This window comes from Anomaloglossus baeobatrachus, chromosome 5, assembly GCF_048569485.1.
Source record: "Anomaloglossus baeobatrachus isolate aAnoBae1 chromosome 5, aAnoBae1.hap1, whole genome shotgun sequence".
NCBI lineage: Eukaryota > Metazoa > Chordata > Amphibia > Anura > Aromobatidae > Anomaloglossus > Anomaloglossus baeobatrachus.
Genome location: NC_134357.1, coordinates 21,634,259 through 21,659,701, shown reverse-complemented (window position 1 = coordinate 21,659,701; position 25,443 = coordinate 21,634,259). Strand labels below are relative to the sequence as shown.

Here is a 25,443-nt window from a genome sequence, read left to right as displayed (position 1 = left end):
GCAAAAAAGCTGAGAAGCAAATAAAACGGGCCTTTAACCCCTTAACAACATATATTTAAGGCGCATGTCACAATCGGGTGTATGGGGCGCAGGGTGCCCTCCCCATACTTGGCAGATGATGGCTGTGTGTTACAGCCATCGCCTGTCCTTAAGAATCGTGGGTGGAGCCGAGTTCCTCCCACCATTGATGCCCTGTTAAATCCCGCTATCAAGCTCTGACAGTGGGATTTAACAATCATGAGGGTGCGCCATTATCAGCTGTCATCGGAGGCCGCGTGTCGCCTATGTATTGCTATCACAGAATGGGGGGAGAAGGCAAAAAATGCAGCAAAAATAACCAGAGAAGATTAATATTGTGCAGTTTGATGCAATGACAACTGCAGAAAATAACAATACAGTATTCATGCAATGTGTGAACACGGCCTTACAGACACAAAAATCTGACGTCATATAGTGAAGCTACATAAAGAGGAGAACGTTCTGCCTGCGACGACTATGAATGAATGAATGAATGAACAGTCCGGGCACCTGCTGAATGTCCCTCACTGGCACATGGGTGTGGTATAAAATAATAAAGGCAGATGATATTTTTCTATTCCGGCCATTAATTGATAGAGCTTGGGTGACTATTGGATCATTGGACTATTGGGCTGTTGGGACATTTGGATGTTGTGACGTTGGACTGTTAAGCTGTAGGACTGTTGGGTTGTCGCGTCATTGGGCTGTTGGGCCACTGGACTGTTGGGCTGTTCAGATGTTGGGACATTGGACCATTAAGTTGTTGGACTGTAGAGTTGTTGGGATGTTGAAGCATTGGGACATTGGATTGTTGGGCTGTTGGACCAATGGGTCATTGGACCATTGAGCCATTTGGACTGTTGGGCTGCTGAGATGTTGGACAATTGGGCTCTTGGATCGTTGAGTCATTAGGCCATTGGGATGTTGGTTTGTTGGGACGTTGGGCCATTGGGACATTCCACCATTGGGCTGTTGGACCGTTGGGCCATTGGGACATTTCACCGTTGGACCGTTGGGCTGCTGGACTGTTGGGCTGTTTGGCCATTTCAACGTTGAACTGTTGGGCTCTTAGGACATTGGACCGTTGAGCTGTTGAGACGTTGGACCATTGGGCTATTGGACGGTTGGATTGTTGAGTTGTTAGGCCATTGGGACGTTGGTTTGTTGGGCCGTTGGGACATTGGACCATTGGGCTGTTGGACTGTTGGGTTGTTGGACCGTTGGGTTGCTGCACCGTTGGGTTGCTGGACCATCAGGTTATTGAGCCATCGGGCTGTTGGACATGATCATGGACTTTCGCGGATTTTCTGTAGACTGGGTTCAGTATGGATGATTGCAGTGTGTTCCTGGAATCTAGACCTAATTTCGGCTCCATGATATAACGCCTTGTGCCATGTGTCTTCTGTCCTCAGGCTGATGAGGGCGAATCTCTGTCTCTGATCAGTGAAACGAACACGGCAACAGTTGGTGGACTCAACCCGGGGGCCATTTATTCCTTCCAGGTGAGAGCTAGAACGGAGCGAGGCTACGGAGCCTACAGCGGGAACATGTACTTCCAGACCCTGCTGGGAGGTGAGCAGCGCGGCGCAGCGCCGGTAATCCGTACTCCACTGAATAATGCATTGTACAGGAGAAGCTCATTGATACACAAAGACAAGCAGAGCAATTAGTGAAAGCCGATCCATCGTCCTGAGCGCAGGGTCCCCGGCTGGGAGCGGAGCGCAGCACTACACATGTCATCTCCGATAATGCACAGCTAATGTGCATCACATCTGGATGAATTATATACGATAGACGAGGAACGCGCGGCTGCAGATGCCATATATTATGTATATGAGGCTGCACTCGAAGAAAATTGTTGTGACAGCTTCTTAGCATTTCTGGCATGTGGAAAGCTGGGCCGGGTCGTGGGACGAGCGCTGCAGGCGACCGAACAGGGAACCTTCACCTTTATCATCATGTCATTTTATCTTCAACATTCAGTCCTGATTAGTTTCTTATTACATCTCTATTAAGGTCAGAGCCTTGTATAAGGAGCTACAGATCTCCAGCACTGAGGAAAATAGGAAAGTTCTAGTGTTTATAGCACCACCACTAGGGGGCACTGACTGTAACCTGTATGCAATGTGCTCCCCCTAGTGGTGGCTGCAGGCAGAATCTTATCATGTATCTCTGTATACAGGGAGCTCCCCCTAGTGGTGGCTGCAGGCAGAATCTTATCATGTATCTCTGTATACAGGGAGCTCCTCCTAGTGGTGGCTGCAGACAGGATCTTATCATGTATCTCTGTATACAGGGAGCTCCCCCTAGTGGAGGCTGCAGACAGGATCTTATCATGTATCTCTGTATACAGGGAGCTCCCCCTAGTGGAGGCTGCAGATAGGATCTTATCATGTATCTCTGTATACAGGGAGCTCCTCCTAGTGGTAACTGCAGACATAATATTATCATGTATCTCTGTATACAGGGAGCTCCCTCTAGTGGTGGCTGCAGACAGGATCTTATCATGTATCTCTGTATACATGGAGCTCCCCCTAGTGGTGGCTGCAGAGAGGATCTTATCATATATCTCTGTATACAGGGAGCTCCCCCTAGTGGTGGCTGCAGACATAATCTTATCATGTATCTCTGTATACAGGGAGCTCCTCCCAGTGGTAACTGCAGACATAATATTATCATGTATCTCTGTATACAGGGAGCTCCCTCTAGTGGTGGCTGCAGACAGGATCTTATCATGTATCTCTATATACAGGGAGCTCCCCCTAGTGGTGGTTGCAGACAGGATCTGATCATGTATCTCTGTATACAGGGAGCTCCCCCTAGTGGTGACTGCAGACAGGATGTTATCAAGTATCTCTGTATACAGGGAGCTCCCCCTAGTGGTGGTTGCAGACAGAATCTTATCATGTATCTCTGTATACAGGGAGCTCCCCCTAGTGGTGGCTGCAGACAGGATCTTATCATGTATCTCTGTATACAGGGAGCTCCCCCTAGTGGTGGCTGCAGACAGGATCTTATCATGTATCTCTGTATACAGGGAGCTCCCCCTAGTGGTGGCTGCAGACAGTATGTTATCATGTATCTCTGTATACAGGGAGCTCCCCCTAGTGGTGGCTGCAGACAGGATCTTATCATGTATCTCTGTATACAGGGAGCTCCCCCTAGTGGTGGCTGTAGACAGGAGCTTATCATGTATCTCTGTATACAGGGAGCTCCCCCTAGTGGTGGCTGCAGGCAGAATCTTATCATGTATCTCTGTATACAGGGAGCTCCCCCTAGTGGTGGCTGCAGACAAGATCTTATCATGTATCTCTGTATACAGGGAGCTCCCCCTAGTGGTGGCTGCAGACAGGATCTTATCATGTATCTCTGTATACAGGGAGCTCCCCCTAGTGGTGGCTGCAGACAGGATCTTATCATGTAACTCTGTATACAGGGAGCTCCCCCTAGTGGTGGCTGCAGACAGGATCTTATCATGTAACTCTGTATACAGGGAGCTCCCCCTAGTGGTGGCTGCAGAGAGGATCTTTTCATGTATCTCTGTATACAGAGAGCTCCCCCTAGTGGTGGCTGCAGACAGGATGTTATCATGTATCTCTGTATACAGGGAGCTCCCCCTAGTGGTGACTGCAGACAGGATGTTATCATGTATCTCTGTATACAGGGAGCTCCCTCTAGTGGTGGCTGCAGACAGAATCTTATCATGTATCTCTGTATACAGGGAGCTCCCCCTAGTGGTGGCTGCAGACAGGATGTTATCATGTATCTCTGTATACAGGGAGCTCCCCCTAGTGGTGACTGCAGACAGGATGTTATCATGTATCTCTGTATACAGGGAGCTCCCCCTAGTGGTGGCTACAGAGAGGATCTTATCATGTATCTCTGTATACAGAGAGCTCCCCCTAGTGGTGGCTGCAGACAGGATGTTATCATGTATCTCTGTATACAGGGAGCTCCCCCTAGTGGTGGCTGCAGACAGAATCTTATCATGTGTTCTTTTTAGGTGGAGAGAGGTTTGAATTATCACAGGACAAGCTGCCTCTCATTGTTGGGTCTTGCCTTGGGGCTTTGGCCTTCATTGGTCTGTCCATCCTCCTGGTCCTCATACTTCTCTTTAAAAGGTAATTTTATAGTTCTTGGATCTTTTTTTTAACAATCATGCCAATACACAAGTAAATAGACCTCACCAGTCCTTAAAACAGTCAAGTTCCCCAATCTTTTTTACTCCTAACTGCAGGACCAGTTCTATATGAAATGTTATAAATAAAGACCCTGGTGGTCTAGAGGTCATAGTAATTGTCTCCCAGGGGTCTATCTGTTGGGTGAACTAATAATGTGTTAATGCTGTAGTTTTTATTAGTGGTACTTTGAGAGATACTGGTGAAGCAGTTCATGGTCCCTGGTTGTCTAGAGTAAAAAGTTTTCCATCTGGGTGTTATGGGTGTAGGGGTACCTGTACTGTCTTTTTGCTAGCAATTACTATAAGTTATAATGTAGGATAATAACTAGGGATGAGCAAATGTATTCGCCACTATTTGGTATCCGGCGGATAATGGGGTATTCGAGGTATTCGCTATCCGACGGCTAATATGGTATTCGCTCCGGTACTTTCATTTTCATTTCTGACTTCCTGGCACCTTTTTCAAGCCAATGAACACATCTGACGTTGCTTGCCCTCACAGTAACGCCGCAGCCATCTTTGTTGTGGTGTTGAAGGCTGGTATTCTCAGGATGGGGAGCCCCACGTTATGGGGATTCCCCCAGCCTAAAAATATCAGCCAGCAGCCGCCCGGAATTGCCGCATCCATTAGATGCGACAGTCCCAGGACTCTACTTGGCTCATCCCAAATTGCCCTGGTGCGGTGGCAATCAGAGTAATAAGGAATTAATGGCAGCCCATAGCTGCCATTAAGTCCTAGGTTAATTATGGCAAGCGTCTATGAGACACATTCATCGGATATTCGTAGAAGTGGATATTTTGGTATTCGATCATCCCTAATAATAACCTTTGAGGTACTGTGGAAAACACTGGGAAGAGGTCGATGGTGAAGTCCCTGGTGGCCCAGAGCCCAAGTTGCAGTAAGTGTTCCAAAGGAGCTCTTACGAGAATGTCTGTAAAGGGGACTTATAGGGGGCTCCTGCTGACTGTTATTAAGCAGCACAGTGTATGATCAAATTTTTCGGGGTACTCTAAGTGACACTGGTTAAGTGGTTTCATGGCAGCGTCCCTGCTGGTCTAGAGTTAACCTCTCAGCCTACGGTACGTGTCTCAGGAGTATGTCTGTAGGTGGATGTAGGGAGTGGTATACTTATACCTTTGCAGGTCTTTGAGAGACACTGGTGAAAAAGTTAATAGTATTGCCCCTGGTGGTCTAGAGTCTCAGTTGTTTACCTGTAGTAGCCATGCTGGTCTTGGTCCTGGGAGCAAATTTTGTACTTGTGCCTCCAACCGATCATGGACGACTCCAATTATCATCATGTCCAATCTTGTGCGAACGTCATGTGACTCGTGGACCTTGGGGTCAACAACTGCAAACCATGTTTTCCCACTTTTCAAAAAAATCCTACCACTCCTTTTTCAACAATAGCTGCTCCCTAAATCCACGATGGTGAAGACAAATCAGCACAAAGTAATCTAGGTATTTTCAAAATAAATATATACAGTTAGGTCCAGAAATCTTTGGACAGTGACACAATTTTGGCGAGTTGGGCTCTGCATGCCACCACATTGGATTTGAAATGAAACCTCTACAACAGAATTCAAGTGCAGATTGTAACGTTTAATTTGAAGGTTTGAACAAAAATATCTGATAGAAATTGTAGGAATTGTCACATTTCTTTACAAACACTCCACATTTTAGGAGGTCAAAAGTAATTGGACAAATAAACCAAACCCAAACAAAATATTTTTATTTTCAATATTTTGTTGCGAATCCTTTGGAGGCAATCACTGCCTTAAGTCTGGAACCCATGGACATCACCAAACGCTGGGTTTCCTCCTTCTTAATGCTTTGCCAGGCCTTTACAGCCGCAGCCTTCAGGTCTTGCTTGTTTGTGGGTCTTTCCGTCTTAAGTCTGGATTTGAGCAAGTGAAATGCATGCTCAATTGGGTTAAGATCTGGTGATTTACTTGGCCATTGCAGAATGTTCCACTTTTTTGCACTCATGAACTCCTGGGTAGCTTTGGCTGTATGCTTGGGGTCATTGTCCATCTGTACTATGAAGCGCCGTCCGATCAACTTTGCGGCATTTGGCTGAATCTGGGCTGAAAGTATATCCCGGTACACTTCAGAATTCATACGGCTACTCTTGTCTGCTGTTATGTCATCAATAAACACAAGTGACCCAGTGCCATTGAAAGCCATGCATGCCCATGCCATCACGTTGCCTCCACCATGTTTTACAGAGGATGTGGTGTGCCTTGGATCATGTGCCGTTCCCTTTCTTCTCCAAACTTTTTTCTTCCCATCATTCTGGTACAGGTTGATCTTTGTCTCATCTGTCCATAGAATACGTTTCCAGAACTGAGCTGGCTTCATGAGGTGTTTTTCAGCAAATGTAACTCTGGCCTGTCTTTTTTTGGAATTGATGAATGGTTTGCATCTAGACGTGAACCCTTTGTATTTACTTTCATGGAGTCTTCTCTTTACTGTTGACTTAGAGACAGATACACCTACTTCACTGAGAGTGTTCTGGACTTCAGTTGATGTTGTGAACGGGTTCTTCTTCACCAAAGAAAGTATGCGGCGATCATCCACCACTGTTGTCATCCGTGGACGCCCAGGCCTTTTTGAGTTCCCAAGCTCACCAGTCAATTCCTTTTTTCTCAGAATGTACCCGACTGTTGATTTTGCTACTCCAAGCATGTCTGCTATCTCTCTGATGGATTTTTTCTTTTTTTTCAGCCTCATGATGTTCTGCTTCACCTCAATTGAGAGTTCCTTAGACCGCATGTTGTCTGGTCACAGCAACAGCTTCCAAATGCAAAACCACACACCTGTAATCAACCCCAGACCTTTTAACTAATTCATTGATTACAGGTTAACGAGGGAGACGCCTTCAGAGTTAATTGCAGCCCTTAGAGTCCCTTGTCCAATTACTTTTGGTCCCTTGAAAAAGAGGAGGCTATGCATTACAGAGCTATGATTCCTAAACCCTTTCTCCGATTTGGATGTGAAAACTCTCATATTGCAGCTGGGAGTGTGCACTTTCAGCCCATATTATATATAGAATTGTATTTCTGAACATGTTTTTGTAAACAGCTAAAATAACAAAACTTGTGTCACTGTCCAAATATTTCTGGACCTAACTGTGTATATATATATATATATATATATATATATATATATATATATATATATATATATATATATATATATATATATATATATATATAAAACAAGAATGCAAAAGTATTCAACCCCCCCCTCCCCACACCCTTAAGGGACATGTGTTCATACTGACCCGAGTGAAATCTTCAGTAATGTATTTATCTCATGCACAGTAAAACAGCAAAAAGGTCAAGGGTGTGAAGACTTTTGCAAATGCTTTAGAAAATACTACTGGTTTCTTTTTAATTCATTTTATTCTGTTTGCACTGATTTTACTTTCTCCTGTTGTGTAATTATAGTAAAAGACGAGAGACGCCATATACCGACCGACTGCAGCATTATATCACGTCCAGAGGTGAGCACACTTTGGCTGGTTTATAGGTGAACACATAGGCAGGAGCGCATCACATAGGTTCTGCCATTTTTTTGGTTGCAAATAAATTGCTAATTTTTTCAATAAAATTTGCAACATTTTTTATTTTTGTCGCTGTCGGCGCTTGTAAGAAAACAAAGGAAAAAATTCATGTCATGGTGAATTTTTGCCATTGCAGTTCAGCGCTACGGCCACTAGAGGGCGATCACTACATGAAGATTTTCCATTTAGATTTGATCAACTTTAGGCTATGTGCGCACTAGAAATGTGAAGTTTCTCAAGAAAATTTCTTGAGAAACTTCTGCCAGTGAAAGATTTCCGGACCTGCGGAAAAAATCCGCACCAAATCCGCATGCGTTTTTGCCGCGGATTTGCCGCGGATTTGCCGCGAATTTGCCGCGAATTTGCCGCGGATTTACCGCAGGTTTGTCCCTGCAATAAATAATAAAGATAATCGATAGACAGATAATGGATAGAGGGAAAGATGGATAGATGAATAGATAGATAGATAGAGGGATAGATAGATGAATAGATAGATAGATAGAGGGATAGATAGATAGATAGATGAATAGATAGATAGAGGGATAGATAGATAGATAGATAGATAGATAGATAGATAGATAGATAGATAGATAGATAGAGGGATAGATAGAGGGATAGATAGATCGATAGATAGATAGATAGAGGGATAGATAGAGGGATAGATAGATAGATGAATAGATAGATAGAGGGATAGATGGATAGATAGATAGATAGATAGAGGGATAGATAGATAGAGGGATAGATGGATAGATAGATGAGAAAAACCTATATAATGTTCCACCTCCCTGCATTTTCTAAGCTGGCACCCTTTAGTGACTTTCATGTGGCACTTAGGCTACTTTCACACCTCCGGTTTTTGCTATGCGGCACAATCCGGCACTTTGCATGAAAATCGCAACCGGTTTTTTTTGCTGCCGGTTGCGATTTTCCTGCATAGACTTTAATTAGTGCCGCATTGTGCCGCATGGCCTTGCGTTCCGTCCGTTTTTTGCCGCATGCGGCAGATGTAGCCGATGCGGCGGCCGGATGGAACGTTGCCTGGCACGTTTTTTCGTGCGGCAAAAAAAACCGCATCGCGCCGCATTCGGCCGATGCGGCACATTTTTCAATACATGCCTATGGCGGCCGGATGCGGCGCGATGCGGCAATAACCGCATCCGGCCGCCGCATGCGGTTTTTGCCACTGCGCATGCTCAGTAGCATGCCGCAAGCGGCAAAAAACGGACTGGCCGCAAAGGAAAAACCTATGCAAAGGATGCGGTGTTTTCACCGCATCCGTTGCATAGCTTGCACAGCCGGATTGAGCCGCAGAGCTCAAGCCGGATGTGTGAAAGTAGCCTAAAGGGTGCTTAGCCTTGTATTTAGCCATAAAATAAATAAATAATTAAAAAAAAATGACGTGAGGTCCCCCCATTTTTTGTAGCCAGCTAGGGTAAAGCAGACGGCTGCAGCCTGCAGACCACCGCTGGCAGCTTCACCTTGGCTGATAATCCAAAACAGTGGGCACCCCACGCTGTTATTTTAAATTATATAAATAATTTAAAACAAAAAACGTGGGGTCCCCCCCATATTGGATCACCAGCCAAGGTAAAGCGGACAGCTGGGGTCTGATATTCTCAGACTAGGGAGGTCCACTGTTATTGGACACTCCCCAGCCTAAAAATAGCAGGCTGCAGCCGCCCCAGAAGTGGCGCATCCATTAGACGTGCCAATCCTGGCGCTTTGCCCCAGCTCATCCCGCGCCCTGGTGCGTTGGCAAACGGGGTAATATATGGGGTTGATGCCAGATGTGTAATGTCACCTGGCATCAAGCCCTGGGGTTGGTGAGGTCAGGCGTCTATCAGATACCCGACATCACCAACCCAGTCAGTAATAATTAAAAAATAGACAACAAAAAAAGTTTTATTTGAAAAAACACTCCCCAAAACATTCCCTCTTTAACCAATTTATTGAAAAGAGCACAATCAATTCCACGTCCGGCGTAATCCAATAAGGGGGGGGGGGGGGGGGGGCACGGCGATCCATACCATAGTCACTGTCCCAGTCAATGAAGAACAGAATGTTCCCCATTGGCTGGGAGAGCAATGCAGTGACCTGAGCTAACATCAATAGGTCAGCTCAGGTCACTGCAGGGGATGACGAGCGCTGCCATCAGGAGCATAGATGAGATCATTACCTTCTGTGATCATCTCCTGTACTGCTGATGTCAGCGCTGTCACTGACTTCTATGCCTGCCGCGTTGTCAGCAGTATCGCGAGAGCCCGTGACGTCACCGCTAGTGACAGTCTCGGGCCGCTCGCGAGTCGGCCTTAGACAGCAGTGACAGCGCTGACGTCAGGAGGCAGGAGATCGTCACAGCAGGTAATGATCTCACCTCCTGACAGCAGCGATCGTCATCCCCGCGGCTCCCAGCACTGCAGGGTGTCAGTGTCTGCCTGCGCTGCCGCGTGACAGGCTGCTGACACTGCGGGCAGACACTGACACCCTGCAGTGCAGGCAGCCGCGAGGCCGGAGCAGGACACACACTGCACGGGCACCTGGAGGTCGCACGGAAGTGCTTCTGTGCGGCGTCCAGGGAGTGCGACGTGTGTTTCCTCTGCTCCTCTTCCTGGCATAATGACATCGCTTCCTGCAAAACCGCAGGCAGCGATGGGCATTACCGCAGGTGAATCGCGGCTATACCGGGGGTATACCGCACATCATTGCTACCTGCGGAATACCCCCGGAATACCCCCGGTACCTGCGGAAATTAATGGACATGCACATTTTCTCAAGAAATTTTCTTGAGAAAAATCCGCACAGTGCGCACAGCTATTTTTTTTTCTCATTGAATTTCATGGGAAATGTCTGCACAAAGATTGCAGACATTTCTCAAGAAATTTCCGGGGCAAATCCGCGGGTAAATCCGCGGGAAAAACGGTCTAGTGCGCACCATAGCCTCAAGAGTATTTTTTTTTTTTTTTGTTTGTTTTCTTTGCATAAATTAGTACTTTACGAGAACATACGAAACTTTCTAATAAATCCTATCAGACAGATCTGCTTCTTGACTGACCATTCATTCTCAAAATTCCTAATTGATGGGTAATATATAAATTCCGATTTTCCCATTACTGATAAAGGAGAGGACAGTTGGTGCCTATGAAGTTCTATGGAGATTGTAACTCTTTTCAGGAGAATGTTTGTGTCTCCTCCATAGAATCTTAAAAACACCAACTGTCATCTCCTATCTCAGTGATGGGAAAATGTGTCTTCACTGACTATGTGTACTATTAATTAATGAAATAAAAAGTAAAATGACTGTAACTTGAGCATTAGCATCAGATCTATAAAAAGTGATAGAATCTATATGCTGACAGCGCCTCCTAGTGGCATTCGGCGGTCAACACAGGAAGATGTAAGGGATAAAATCTGATACAAAAATAACACTTTCCAGAAAGGAAAAAACGCTGGGAGATTTCAGCTCTGAAGCAGAATTGAGAATGCAGCTGTGGAGGGACTGAACCATTGACTAAATCACTCTATACATAAATGTTATAATGCTGCTCAGAAACCAAAAGCTATAATGTGCGCAGAAGTGTTATATCCTGCTGTTGTGATTAATGACACCGGCCGCCATCTATCTCAGGTATAGGGGTGAAATATTACATTGACCCGTCCACATACGAGGACCCCGCAGAGGCCGTGAGGGAATTCGCCCGCGAGATCGATGTGTCCTATGTAAAGATTGAAGAGGTGATCGGCACAGGTAATAATGTAAGGTGGGAAAATACCGGGAGATGGATGGATGGATGGATGGATGGATGGATGGATGGATGGATGGATGGAGAAATGGATGGATAAATGGATGGATGGATGGATGGAGAAATGGATGGAGAAATGGATGGAGAAATGGATGGATGGATGGATGGATAGATGGATAAATGGATGGATGGATGGATGGATAAATGGATGGATGGATGGATAAATGGATGGATAAATGGATGGATGGATGGATAAATGGATGGATGGATGGATGGATGGATGGATGGATAAATGGATTGATGGATAAATGGATGGATGGATGGATGGATGGATAAATGGATGGATGGATGGATGGATAAATGGATGGATGGATAAATTGATGGATAAATGGATGGATGGAGAAATGGATGGATGGATGGATGGATGGAGAAATGGATAGATGGATGGATAAATGGGTGGATGGATGGATAAATGGATAGATGGATGGATAAATTGATGGATCAATGGATGGATGGAGAAATGGATGGATAAATGGATGGATGGATAAATGGATGGATGGATGGATAAATGGATAGATGGATGGATGGATGGATGAATGGATAGATGGATGGATGGATGAATAAATGGATTGATGGATGGATGGATAAATGGATGGATGGATAAATGGATGGATGGATGGATGAATAAATGGATGGATGGATGGATGGATAAATGGATGGATGGATAAATTGATGGATAAATGGATGGATGGAGAAGTGGATGGAGAAATGGATGGATGGATGGATAGATGGATGGATGGATAAATGGATTGATGGATGGATGGATGGATGGATGGATAAATGGATGGATGGATGGATTGATGGATGGATGGATAAATGGATGGATGTATGGATAAATTGATGGATGGATAAATGGATGGATGGATTAATGGATGGATGGATAGATGGATGGATAAATGGATGGATGGATGGATGGATGGATGGATAGATAAATGGATGGATGGATTGATGGATGGAGAAATGGATGGATAAATGGATGGATAAATGGATGGATAAATGGATGGATGGATAAATGGATGGATGGATAAATGGATGGATGGATGGATGGATAAATAGATGGATGGATGGATATGATCAATGAGATGTTTCACTTCAAAGGTGATCGGCATAGGTAATAATATAATGTAGGAAAATACCGGGAGATGGATGAATATGATGGATGAGATGTTTCATTTCCTTCCTTCAGGAGATTTCGGGGATGTTTGTCGCGGTCGCCTCTGTCTACCTGGAAAGAGAGATATCTCTGTGTGTATCCGCACGCTGCGCTCGGGGAGCGGTGACAAGGAGCGGGGCGATTTCCTCGGGGAGGCAAGCATCATGGGGCAGTTTGACCATCCCAACGTGGTGCGTCTAGAAGGTGCTGTGACCCGCAGTCGCCCCATCATGATCCTGACAGAGTACATGGAGAACGGAGCCCTGGATGCGTATCTCAGGGTAGGGGATGAGTATTAATCACCATAAATTACCATAGAATATTCCGTTTGGAAGGTGAACCATGGACGTGACCGGTCCTGGTGGTGGAGCAGATGGTGAATGCTTGGCTACTTGACTATGTTTTTGGTTGGTGGTTTATGTTCTTGGCTGGTGGTTTATCTTCTCATTTTCCTCAGTGGACACTCTCGATGACTCTCCCATTTGCCTGACACTTGACAACCTCTTTCTTGTTGTATCTCAGCAGTGTGAGGGCGGTCTGTCCGCCCTACAGATGGTCTCCATGCTCCGTGGTGTGGCATCCGGCATGCGATATCTGTCCGATAGAAGTTACATCCACAGAAATCTTGCCGCTCGCAGCATCCTGGTGAATGGACAGTTGGTGTGCAAGGTCTCCGGACTGCGCGGACCTCTGGACCTGGTAAGTGTTTAGGCATCGCGTCCTGGCCAATTTATATAATACTGCCATATGGTGCGAAATAAAGTCGTCATGTACAATCCACATCCCCTGCCATATAGCGTCATATGTTTTCCAGCTCCACTCCAGGTTGTTCTTATGCGTCTTGCCCTCTGAGAACCCCTAAAATATTGTCCAGCTTGTTACCTCCTAATGTCTCCCGTTAGGGAGTGGAATATGCCTTTAACATTGTTGTAAAAAAAACCTTCAATCCAAAGGAGGAGGATCTGGGCCCTTCTTCTAATCATTATGAACTCTTCAGAACGTTGCTTTATTGAGGTTCTTCCGTGGTCCTGCAGGTTGGCCGGCAGTCGCTACGCTGGATGGCACCAGAAGCTCATCAGCAACGCAAGTTCTCCAGTGGCAGTGATGTGTGGAGCTATGGCATCGTCATGTGGGAAGTCACCTCCTACGGGGAGCGGCCATACTGGGACATGAGCAATCAAGAGGTGATCTCTACAGATCTTCTGTCCTTCACAAGTTTGCTTTTCAGTGTTAACACTATTTCCATGTGTAAAGTTTTGTGTATGCAGCTCCTATGCAGATTTATGTGTCTCTCTGTATACAGAATACAAACAAAGCCCTTTATGTAGTCTGATCCGGTAGTTCCTCTGCCTTCTTGCCACCATTCAGACTACATGCAGGCGGTCACGGATGGCACTTTGCTGCCCCCAATCATCAGGATAATTACACAATTGACCGATATATATATATATATATATATATATATATATATATATATATATATATATATATATATATATACCTCGGTAAAGTAACTGCCAACTCCACAACAACAAAACATTTTAGCTTCCACCATCAGTCGCTTTAGAGGCTGATTGGACACCAGTTACAGGTAGAGTATGACTTCAGGGATGCGTTATAGAGCAAGAGGAATGAGGCTACTAAATTTGATAAATTTAATATTGAAAAGTATGCAGTGTTTATATAAAAATACAAAAAAAATTTACAAAGTTAAACACAACAATACAGCATATTATTATTTGTTACTATAGCGCCATTCATTCCGTGGCACTTTACATGTGAAAGGGGTATACAAAAACAAGTACAATAATTAAGGACCATACAAGGCACAGACTGGTACAAGAGGAGAAAGGACCCTACCTGCGAGGGCTCACAGTCTACAGGGGATGGGTGAGAAGGATACAGTAGGTGAGGGCAGAGCTTGTCAGGCAGCGGTATAATGGACTGAGGGTTACGGCAGGTTGTAGGCTTGTTGGAAGAGGTGGGTCTTCTGGTTCTTTTTGAAGATTTCCATGGTAGGCAAGAGAGTCTGATATGTTGTGGTAGAGAGTTCCAGAGTATGAGAGAGGCACTGGACAAATCTTGGATGCGATTGTGGGAAGAGGAGATAAGAGAGGAGTAGAGAAGGAGATCTTGTGAGGATCTGCGGTTGTGTGCAGGTAGGTACCAGGAGACTAAGTCACAGATGTAGGGAGGAGACAGGTTGTGGGTGGCTTTGTATGTCCCGGATAGAGTTTTGAACTGGAGTTTTTGGGCAATGGGAAGCCAGTGAAGGGATTACCAGAGTGGCAAGGCTGGGGTATTGCGAGGGAGAGATGGATTAGTTGGGCAGCAGAGTTCAGGATAGATTGTAGGGGTGCAAAAGTGATAGAAGGGAAGCCAGAGAGCAGGAGGTTGCAGTAGTCGAGGCGGGAGATGATGAGGGAATGCATTAGTGTTTTAGCAAATTCTTGGTTAAGGAATGCACAGATGTAGGAAATATTTTTGAGTAGGAGTCAGCACTAGTTGGAAAGGGCTAGGATGTGTGGCTTGAAGGATAGAGCAGAGTCTAGGGTTACCCCAAGGCAGCGAGCATGTGGGACTGGGAAGAGTGAGCAGCTGTTGACTTTAATGGATAGGTCAGGAGGAATGGTAGAGTGAGATGGGGGAAAAAAGATGAATTCTGTTTTGTCCATGTTCAATTTTAGAAATCAGAAAAGGATGAAATAGAGGACAGACATTGTGAGATTCTGGTTAGTAAGGAGATGTGAGGTCCAGAGAGGTAGATAATAATAATAATAATAATTTATTCATTTATATAGCGTTGTTAATTCCACAGCGCTTTACATACAATTGCAACACTGTCCCTATTGGGGCTCACAATCTAGGTTCCCTGAGAGTATGTCTTTGGAGTGTGGGAGGAAACCGGAGAACCCGGAGGAAACCCACGCAAACACGGGGAGAACATACAAACTCCTTGCAGATGGTGTCCTTAGTGGGATTTGAACCCAGGACCCCAGCGCTGCAAGGCTACAGTGCTAACCACTGAGCCACCATGCTGCGTATCATCAGCATAGAGGTGATACTGAAAGCCATGGGACGCTATGAGCTGTCTGATGTCAAAAAGTGTAGAAGAAGGGGAACAGGGGTCCAAGAACTGAACCTTGGGGGACACCGACAGATAGGGGGCGAGAAGAGGAGGAGGCGGTAGTGTGAGAGTGGGAGATGCTGAAATACAAATAAAAGGGATTAACAAATAAAATTACTAAATTTGATGTTACTGCCATGGCTTCAGATTTATGGAGGGAAGGACTCCAATGGAACGCGGAACAATCCTACACAGCAATGTACCTTCCTGGCATTGAACAAAGGATCTGAATGTACTCAAGTTTTCTGTTCACTGAGGCTTTTATCTCTATTGGTCGTAAATCTGCCCTTCTCCACATTCTTGTGCTGGGCTCACATCTGCTTTCATTTGAGGTCTATGGGGGAAACAGGTAATTAAAGAGGGGGGGGTTTGACTACATAAGGTTCATGTGGAGTGGTAGATTGAATCTCGTTTCCTCCTCAGTTATAGTTAGTTTCTCCCTTTTTGTTCGATGTGGGGGCTGGACATTTCCTCTATCCAGAGACCAAAGTAACGTCTTTTGGATTTTATAATTTCTCTATGACACAGGGTTTCCAAGTAGTTTGTTTCTATGGAGGGGCATAACTAAGTGCCTACCAGATATTCACTAGCACCGTAGATGTTGGGCTGCTCGTAGTCACCAGGTACCAATCCAGGGCAGTCCCTGGGTCTGCAGCAACTGACCAGAGGGTCATAGACTTGGGTATGAGGTACAGGTAGGCAAAGGCAAATATGTGGTCAGACAATCCAAAATCAGGGCAGTCAGCACAATTTCAATATATATAGCCGAGGCCAGGAGCAAAGAGCTGAGGATAAACAGTAAGCAATAACAAGAGAGACAGCACAAACAAGCACAAACAGGAACTAGAGACAAACTACGAGGATTCTACATCCAGGGGAGGAGCCGTGAGAGGAGCTGCCTATGGATAGGCTGAGGAAGTTACACCCTGCAGGACACAGCAGGGATAAGTTCCTGCAGGAATTTGCCACACCTCCCTATAGCCAGGTGGAGACACCAGGGATATGCAGCAGAGTTGAAAAGCTGCATGAGGGCTTTCCATATAACTGGGTGGTGGAGGCAGGACTCCTAGGCCTTCTATATAAATGGAGGCAGGACTCCTAGGATTTCCATATAAATGGAGGCAGGACTCCTAGGCTTTCTATATAGATGGAGGCAGGACTCCTAGGCTTTCTATATAAATGGAGGCAGGACTCCTAGGCTTTCTATATAAATGGAGGCAGGACTCCTAGGCTTTCTATATAAATGGAGGCAGGACTCCTAGACTTTCTATATAAATGGAGGCAGGACTCCTAGGCTTTCTATATAAATGGAGGCAGGACTCCCAGGCTTTCTATATAAATGGAGGCAGGACTCCTAGGCTTTCTATATAAATGGAGGCAGGACTCCTAGACTTTCTATATAAATGGAGGCAGGACTCCTAGGCTTTCCATATAAATGGAGGCAGGACTCCTAGGCTTTCTATATAAATGGAGGCAGGACTCCTAGACTTTCTATATAAATGGAGGCAGGTCTCCTAGGCTTTCCATATAAATGGAGGCAGGACTCCTAGGCTTTCTATATAAATGGAGGCAGGACTCCTAGGCTTTCTATATAAATGGAGGCAGGACTCCTAGACTTTCTATATAAATGGAGGCAGGACTCCTAGGCTTTCCATATAAATGGAGGCAGGACTCCTAGGCTTTCTATATAAATGGAGGCAGGACTCCTAGACTTTCTATATAAATGGAGGCAGGTCTCCTAGGCTTTCCATATAAATGGAGGCAGGTCTCCTAGGCTTTCTATATAAATGGAGGCAGGACTCCTAGGCTTTCTATATAAATGGAGGCAGGTCTCCTAGGCTTTCTATATAAATGGAGGCAGGACTCCTAGGCTTTCTATATAGATGGAGGCAGGACTCCTAGGCTTTCTATATAAATGGAGGCAGGACTCCTAGGCTTTCTATATAAATGGAGGCAGGTCTCCTAGGCCTTCTATATAAATGGAGGCAGGACTTCTAGGATTGCTATATAAATGGAGGCAGGACTCCTAGGCCTTCTATATAAATGGAGGCAGGACTCCTAGGATTTCCATATAAATGGAGGCAGGTCTCCTAGGCCTTCTATATAAATGGAGGCAGGACTCCTAGGATTTCCATATAAATGGAGGCAGGACTCCTAGGCCTTCTATATAAATGGAGGCAGGACTCCTAGGATTTCCATATAAATGGAGGCAGGTCTCCTAGGCCTTCTATATAAATGGAGGCAGGACTCCTAGGATTTCCATATAAATGGAGGCAGGACTCCTAGGCTTTCTATATAAATGGAGGCAGGACTCCTAGGATTTCCATATAAATGGAGGCAGGACTCCTAGACTTTCTATATAAATGGAGGCAGGACTCCTAGGATTTCCATATAAATGGAGGCAGGACTCCTAGGCCTTCTATATAAATGGAGGCAGGACTCCTAGGCTTTCTATATAAATGGAGGCAGGACTCCTAGACTTTCTATATAAATGGAGGCAGGTCTCCTAGGCCTTCTATATAAATGGAGGCAGGACTCCTAGGCTTTCTATATAAATGGAGGCAGGTCTCCTAGGCCTTCTATATAAATGGAGGCAGGACTCCTAGGCTTTCTATATAAATGGAGGCAGGACTCCTAGGCCTTCTATATAAATGGAGGCAGGACTCCTAGGCTTTCTATATAAATGGAGGCAGGACTCCTAGGCTTTCTATATAAATGGAGGCAGGACTCCTAGGATTTCCATATAAATGGAGGCAGGACTCCTAGGCTTTCTATATAAATGGAGGCAGGTCTCCTAGGCCTTCTATATAAATGGAGGCAGGTGTCCTAGGCCTTCTATATAAATGGAGGCAGGACTCCTAGGCTTTCTATATAAATGGAGGCAGGACTCCCAGGCTTTCTATATAAATGGAGGCAGGACTCCCAGGCTTTCTATATAAATGGAGGCAGGACTCCCAGGCCTTCTATATAAATGGAGGCAGGACTCCTAGGATTTCCATATAAATGGAGGCAGGTCTCCTAGGCTTTCTACATAAATGGAGGCAGGACTCCTAGGCTTTCTATATAAATGGAGGCAGGATTCCTAGGCTTTTCATATAAATGGAGGCCGGACTCCTAGACTTTCTGACTTCTGGTTGGAGCTTTTAAAATGAAAATGCTGAATGTAGTCCTATAAATCTGTCGATCTCTGCCCTCAGGCCCTTTATCCCGTCCTGCCACCAGATCCCAGACCTTCTGTCCTACTGGTCTACATGTCTGAGGCCTCCTCTGCTCTTTGAAGCCTTTCTGGATTTCTCATTTCTGTTTTTATACTCCTCAGGTATTAGACGCCATAGACCAGGAGTATCGGCTTCCGCCGCCCCCGGATTGCCCCAGCGCTCTTCACCTCCTGATGTTGGACTGTTGGCAGCTGGACCGTTCTCAGAGGCCTCGGTTTGAGCAGATTGTCAGCTCTTTAGACCGAATGATACGAAATCCTAACTGCTTGAAAACAGTAGGGGTCTCCAGCAGCAGGTGAGTGCGGCTTTATCCTCCATGGTGGATTTCCTCCTGGGTGTTAATGGGGGGGTCTCTGCTTTGGAAAATCCAAACTTACCAAAAAGGTCTCTTGACAATAAGAGGACCACACAATGCGTTCAGCGATCGGCTGAAGTCATTGGGTGAATCTGGCAGTAAGTGTTCAGATTCCCTACAGCGCCCCTACAGGTGAAATTTAGTATTACATTTGTGCTCATTAAGTCAGTGGGTGGTCTGTGTAATGCAGGACGTGATGGGTCCTTAAAGCGAGAGCCGCTCCTTGTACATGCGGTCCTCTCTGGTCAAGAAATGAGGATCCTGAATTGAGGATTAATTCCCTAACAATGTGCATGGAAATGTTTTATTCTAAATGAGACCACCCCGGCTTATATACTCTGACATATTGGACACACTGTAGACACCACATGGTCTTGGACATTCTGCTGCGGTGTAATAAATGTATAATCTCAGCCTAGTGCGGGCATAAGAGCTACACTGACAAATGCTTAACCTCACTCCAGAGCTGGATTCACAGCTATAATGCTCAGTACTGCTGTATAATGTCTTCCATGCTGCTGCTTTCTAGTAAGTGTTTTATCTCAACCCAGTCCTAGATTCACAGCTACACTACACAGTACATCTGTGTAATGTCCTCCATGATGTGGCTTTATAGTAAATGTTTATCTCACTCCAGTGCTTGGGTTGACAGCTACACTGCCCAGTAATTTTCTCTGTGTTGCTGCTTTCTAGTAAGTGTTTTATCTCAACCCAGTGCTGGATTCACAGCTACACTGCACAGTAATGATCTCAGAGTTGCTGCTTTCTAGTAAGCGTTTTATCTCATCTCAGTGCTGGATTCACAGCTACACTGCACTGTACATCTGTGCAATGCTCTCCATGATGTGGCTTTCTAGTAAGTCTTTATCTTACTCCAGAGCTTTGGTTCACAGCTACACTGCTCAGTAATGTTCTCCATGTTGCTGCTTTCTAGTAAGTGTTTTATCTCAAACCAGTGCTGGATTCACAGCTACACTGCACAGTACCTATGTGTAATGTCCTCCATGATACTGCTTTCTAGTAAGTGTTTATCTCACTCCAGAGCTTGGTTCACAGCTACACAGCTCAGTACTGTTGTACAATGTTCCCTATGCTGCTTTTGAGCAATGCCCTCCATGATGTGGCCTTCTAGTAAGTGTTTATCTTACTCCAGAGCTTTGGTTCACAGCTACACTTCTCAAGTGTTGCTGCTTTCTAGTAAGTATTTTATCTCATCTCAGTGCTGCATTCACAGCTGCACTGCGCAGTACATCTGTGTAATGCCTCTGCGATGTGGCTTTCTAGTAAGTCTTTATCTCACTCCAGAGCTTGGATTCACAGCTACACTGCTCAGTACTGCTCTGTAATGTCCTCTGTGCTGCTGCTTTCCAGTAAGTGTTTTATCTCATACTAGTGCTAGATTCACAGCTACACTACACAGTACATATGTGTAATGTCTTCCATGATACTGCTTTCTAGTAAGTGTTTATCTCACTCCAGAGCTTGGTTCACAGCTACACAGCTCAGTACTGTTGTATAATGTTCCCTATGCTGCTTCTGAGCGTGTGTCTTGTAAAGACTGAAGAGCAGGAATCTCTCATCTCTGTGTTTGCTGTTTATGGGAGAAATTATAGCTGTTGAAAATTAGAGAAATGAGCAGTAGTAAAAACTGGTGAAAAATGAAAGCATAAGATGACCATAAATATTGTTACTCCTTATCAACACACAATAGCTTTATATAAAGGTCCCCTGAAATGACAGATATAGTTACACCTCTGCTCATCAGTGTGTGTGTATGGATGTGTTGTGAACCTCCCCATTAAACAGTGAAATGACAGATATATCTACACTTCTGGTTATCAGTGTGTGTGTGTATGGAGGTGGTGAGAACCTCCGCACCAAGCAGTGAAATGACAGATATACAGTCAGGGCCAGAAATATTTGGACAGTGACACAAGTTTTGTTATTTTAGCTCTTTACAAAAACATGTTCAGAAATACAATTATATATATAATATGGGCTGAAAGTGCACACTCCCAGCTGCAATATGAGAGTTTTCACATCCAAATCGGAGAAAGGGTTTAGGAATCATAGCTCTGTAATGCATAGCCTCCTCTTTTTCAAGGGACCAAAAGTAATTGGACAAGGGACTCTAAGGGCTGCAATTAACTCTGAAGGCGTCTCCCTCGTTAACCTGTAATCAATGAAGTAGTTAAAAGGTCTGGGGTTGATTACAGGTGTGTGGTTTTGCATTTGGAAGCTGTTGCTGTGACCAGACAACATGCGGTCTAAGGAACTCTCAATTGAGGTGAAGCAGAACATCCTGAGGCTGAAAAAAAAGAAAAAATCCATCAGAGAGATAGCAGACATGCTTGGAGTAGCAAAATCAACAGTCGGGTACATTCTGAGAAAAAAGGAATTGACTGGTGAGCTTGGGAACTCAAAAAGGCCTGGGCGTCCACGGATGACAACAGTGGTGGATGATCGCCGCATACTTTCTTTGGTGAAGAAGAACCCGTTCACAACATCAACTGAAGTCCAGAACACTCTCAGTGAAGTAGGTGTATCTGTCTCTAAGTCAACAGTAAAGAGAAGACTCCATGAAAGTAAATACAAAGGGTTCACATCTAGATGCAAACCATTCATCAATTCCAAAAATAGACAGGCCAGAGTTAAATTTGCTGAAAAACACCTCATGAAGCCAGCTCAGTTCTGGAAAAGTATTCTATGGACAGATGAGACCAAGATCAACCTGTACCAGAATGATGGGAAGAAAAAAGTTTGGAGAAGAAAGGGAACGGCACATGATCCAAGGCACACCACATCCTCTGTAAAACATGGTGGAGGCAACGTGATGGCATGGGCATGCATGGCTTTCAATGGCACTGGGTCACTTGTGTTTATTGATGACATAACAGCAGACAAGAGTAGCCGGATGAATTCTGAAGTGTACCGGGATATACTTTCAGCCCAGATTCAGCCAAATGCCGCAAAGTTGATCGGACGGCGCTTCATAGCACAGATGGACAATGACCCCAAGCATACAGCCAAAGCTACCCAGGAGTTCATGAGTGCAAAAAAGTGGAACATTCTGCAATGGCCAAGTCAATCACCAGATCTTAACCCAATTGAGCATGCATTTCACTTGCTCAAATCCAGACTTAAGACGGAAAGACCCACAAACAAGCAAGATCTGAAGGCTGCGGCTATAAAGGCCTGGCAAAGCATTAAGAAGGCGGAAACCCAGCGTTTGGTGATGTCCATGGGTTCCAGACTTAAGGCAGTGATTGCCTCCAAAGGATTCGCAACAAAATATTGAAAATAAAAATATTTTGTTTGGGTTTGGTTTATTTGTCCAATTACTTTTGACCTCCTAAAATGTGGAGTGTTTGTAAAGAAATGTGACAATTCCTACAATTTCTATCAGATATTTTTGTTCAAACCTTCAAATTAAACGTTACAATCTGCACTTGAATTCTGTTGTAGAGATTTCATTTCAAATCCAATGTGGTGGCATGCAGAGCCCAACTCGCCAAAATTGTGTCACTGTCCAAAGATTTCTGGACCTAACTGTAGTTACACTTCTGCTCATCAGTGTGTGTGTATGGAGGTGGTGTGAACCTCCCCATCAAGCAGTGAAATGACAGGTATAGTTACACCTCTGCTCATCAGTTTGTGTGTATGGAGGTGGTGTAAACCTCCACACCAAGCTGTAGATCAAAGTGCTCCAGGTTTAATAGGAAATATCACCCAAAAATGATTAGTGAAATCTCATTGTAACTTAACAGTAAATTAGAGGAAATCTCTAAATTGTGTCTAAAAGTGTAACTAGTCCCCAGAACCACGCAGCATTAATGTCCTGGACGTCTCTGTCATCTCCTGATCCGCTGGATTGTTCCCTTTATATAACATCTGCTCGTGTCAGAACTTTCTGCAGCTTTTACATATTTTATTCTCGGAGACGGCACAGATGGAGGATATTCTTTTATTTATTGTGATATATATGTATATAAGTAAATAATTCACCCTAAAAGCCTATCCGGCGCCTGTTCTGCTGACGCGTTTCGCCTTCTTTTCTTGCACAGACCCTCCCAGCCGCTCCTCAGTAACTGCCCTCCAGACTTCCCCTCCCTGTCCTCGCCGCACGAATGGCTGGAGGCCATCAAGATGGAGAGATACAAAGAAAACTTCGACAAGGCCGGATACACCACGCTGGACGCCATCTCCCGGTTGACCGCAGAGTAAGGGAAGCAGATATCCATGTTATAAAGGGTGACTCGTAAAGTGTTTCCCCCAAAAATAAGGCAGGGTCTTATATTATTTTTGGGTCCAAAAGATCCTTTAAGGCTTATTTTCGGGATAGGTCTTATTTTTGGGGAAACACTGGTCAGCAGAATTCGGAATGCTGCTCTGGATGTGGCTGGATGTATAAGATATCGGGGGATTTAATGCTCTGTAACGAGCAGCATTAGGTTCTCGGGATCCCGGCCCTTTAAATTAGTTTCTTTCCGCCCCCGTTATTGTATCTGACGTGTTTTCCTTTGTTTCCAGAGATATCCAGCTAATCGGAGTGACGCTGTCCGGTCACCAGAAGAAGATTCTCAGCAGTATCCAGCTCCTCAAGGCTCATCTGCAGCCCCTGGAGCCGGTGGAAGTCTGACGAGCCGACAGACCGCCGAGACGGGAATAGAACAGCTGCCGATGAGGGGTGAAGCGAGGACGCGGGAGACCACACCGGGGCCGACCCAACAAACCAGACACAGATACAATGTAATGAAGCTGTACTGAGACTACGAAGAGGTTCATACCAGGAGGGGGCGCCGCAGAGACATCGAGAGGACACAAGAATCAGGGGCAAAGTGTCACCAACGATTCACAGGATACAATAGACAGTGCCGAAGTTCTCATCACACATTGATTAAATGGGTTTACTGAGACTCTACCAACAGAATAGTGAGTGCAGCTCTGAGGTATAATACAGGCAGTAACTCAGGATAAGTAATGTAATGTATGTTGACAGTGATTCCACCAGCAGAATAGTGAGTGCAGCTCTGGAGTATAATACAGGACGTAACTCAGGATCAGTAATGTAATGTATGTACACAGTGACTGCACCAGCAGAATAGTGAGTGCAGCTCTGGAGTATAATACAGGACGTAACTCAGGATCAGTACAGGATCAGTAATGTAATGTATGTACACAGTGACTCCACCAGCAGAATAGTGAGTGCAGCTCTGAGGTATAATACAGGAAGTAATTCAGGATAAGTAATGTAATGTATGTGCACAGTGATTCCACCAGCAGAATAGTGAGTGCAGCTCTGGGGTATAATACAGGATGTAACTCATACTTTTATAATAAAAGATCTACAGGATGTAACTCAGGATCAGTAATGTAAATTATGTATACAGTGACTCCACCAACAGAATAGTGAGTGCAGCTCTGGAGTATAATACAGGATAAGTAATATAATGTATGTACACAGTGATTCGACCAGCAGAATAGTGATTACAGCTCTGCAGCATAGTACAGGATAAGTAATGTACTGTATGTACACAGTGACTCGACCAGCAGAATAGTAGTCACAGCTCTGGAGTATAATGCAGGCTGTAACTCAGGGTCAGTACAGGATGAGTAATGTAATATATGTACACAGTGACTGCACCAGCAGAATAGTGAGTGCAGCTCTGGAGTATAATGCAGGCTGTAACTCAGGAGCAGTACAGGATCAGTAATGTAATGTATGTACACAGTGACTGCACCAGCAGAATAGTGAGTGCAGCTCTGGAGCATAATACAGGATGTCTCAGGATCAGTAATGTATGTACACAGTGACTCCACCAGCAGAATAGTGAGTGCAGCTCTAGAGGCTGTAATTCAGAATAAGTTGGAGGTGAAACTTTTTCCCCAGTATGAATTGGAGTAAAAAAAAAATGCATATTAAGGGACACATCATATTTGAACTATAATTTGTGACTTTTTTACTTGATACAACTTTTCTACAAACTGGGCAAAGATTAGCAGAAGCAGCGAGGTCATTTATAGGT

General features: G+C 44.9%; 1 protein-coding gene across 1 annotated transcript in view; it reads left to right on the top strand.

Annotated features, from left to right (window-relative positions):
* Positions 1–25,443, top strand: part of LOC142312580 (ephrin type-B receptor 5-like) — a 70,246-nt gene extending 44,803 nt beyond the window's left edge. Inside the window, exons 7-16 of the mRNA XM_075351568.1 lie at positions 1,431–1,590; positions 4,022–4,139; positions 7,649–7,704; positions 11,390–11,509; positions 12,751–12,998; positions 13,240–13,416; positions 13,752–13,901; positions 19,164–19,357; positions 23,482–23,637; positions 23,948–25,443. Coding sequence (XP_075207683.1) covers positions 1,431–1,590; positions 4,022–4,139; positions 7,649–7,704; positions 11,390–11,509; positions 12,751–12,998; positions 13,240–13,416; positions 13,752–13,901; positions 19,164–19,357; positions 23,482–23,637; positions 23,948–24,056 — 1,488 coding nt within the window. The 3' untranslated portion in view covers positions 24,057–25,443. The remainder of the gene's footprint in view (positions 1–1,430; positions 1,591–4,021; positions 4,140–7,648; positions 7,705–11,389; positions 11,510–12,750; positions 12,999–13,239; positions 13,417–13,751; positions 13,902–19,163; positions 19,358–23,481; positions 23,638–23,947) is intronic.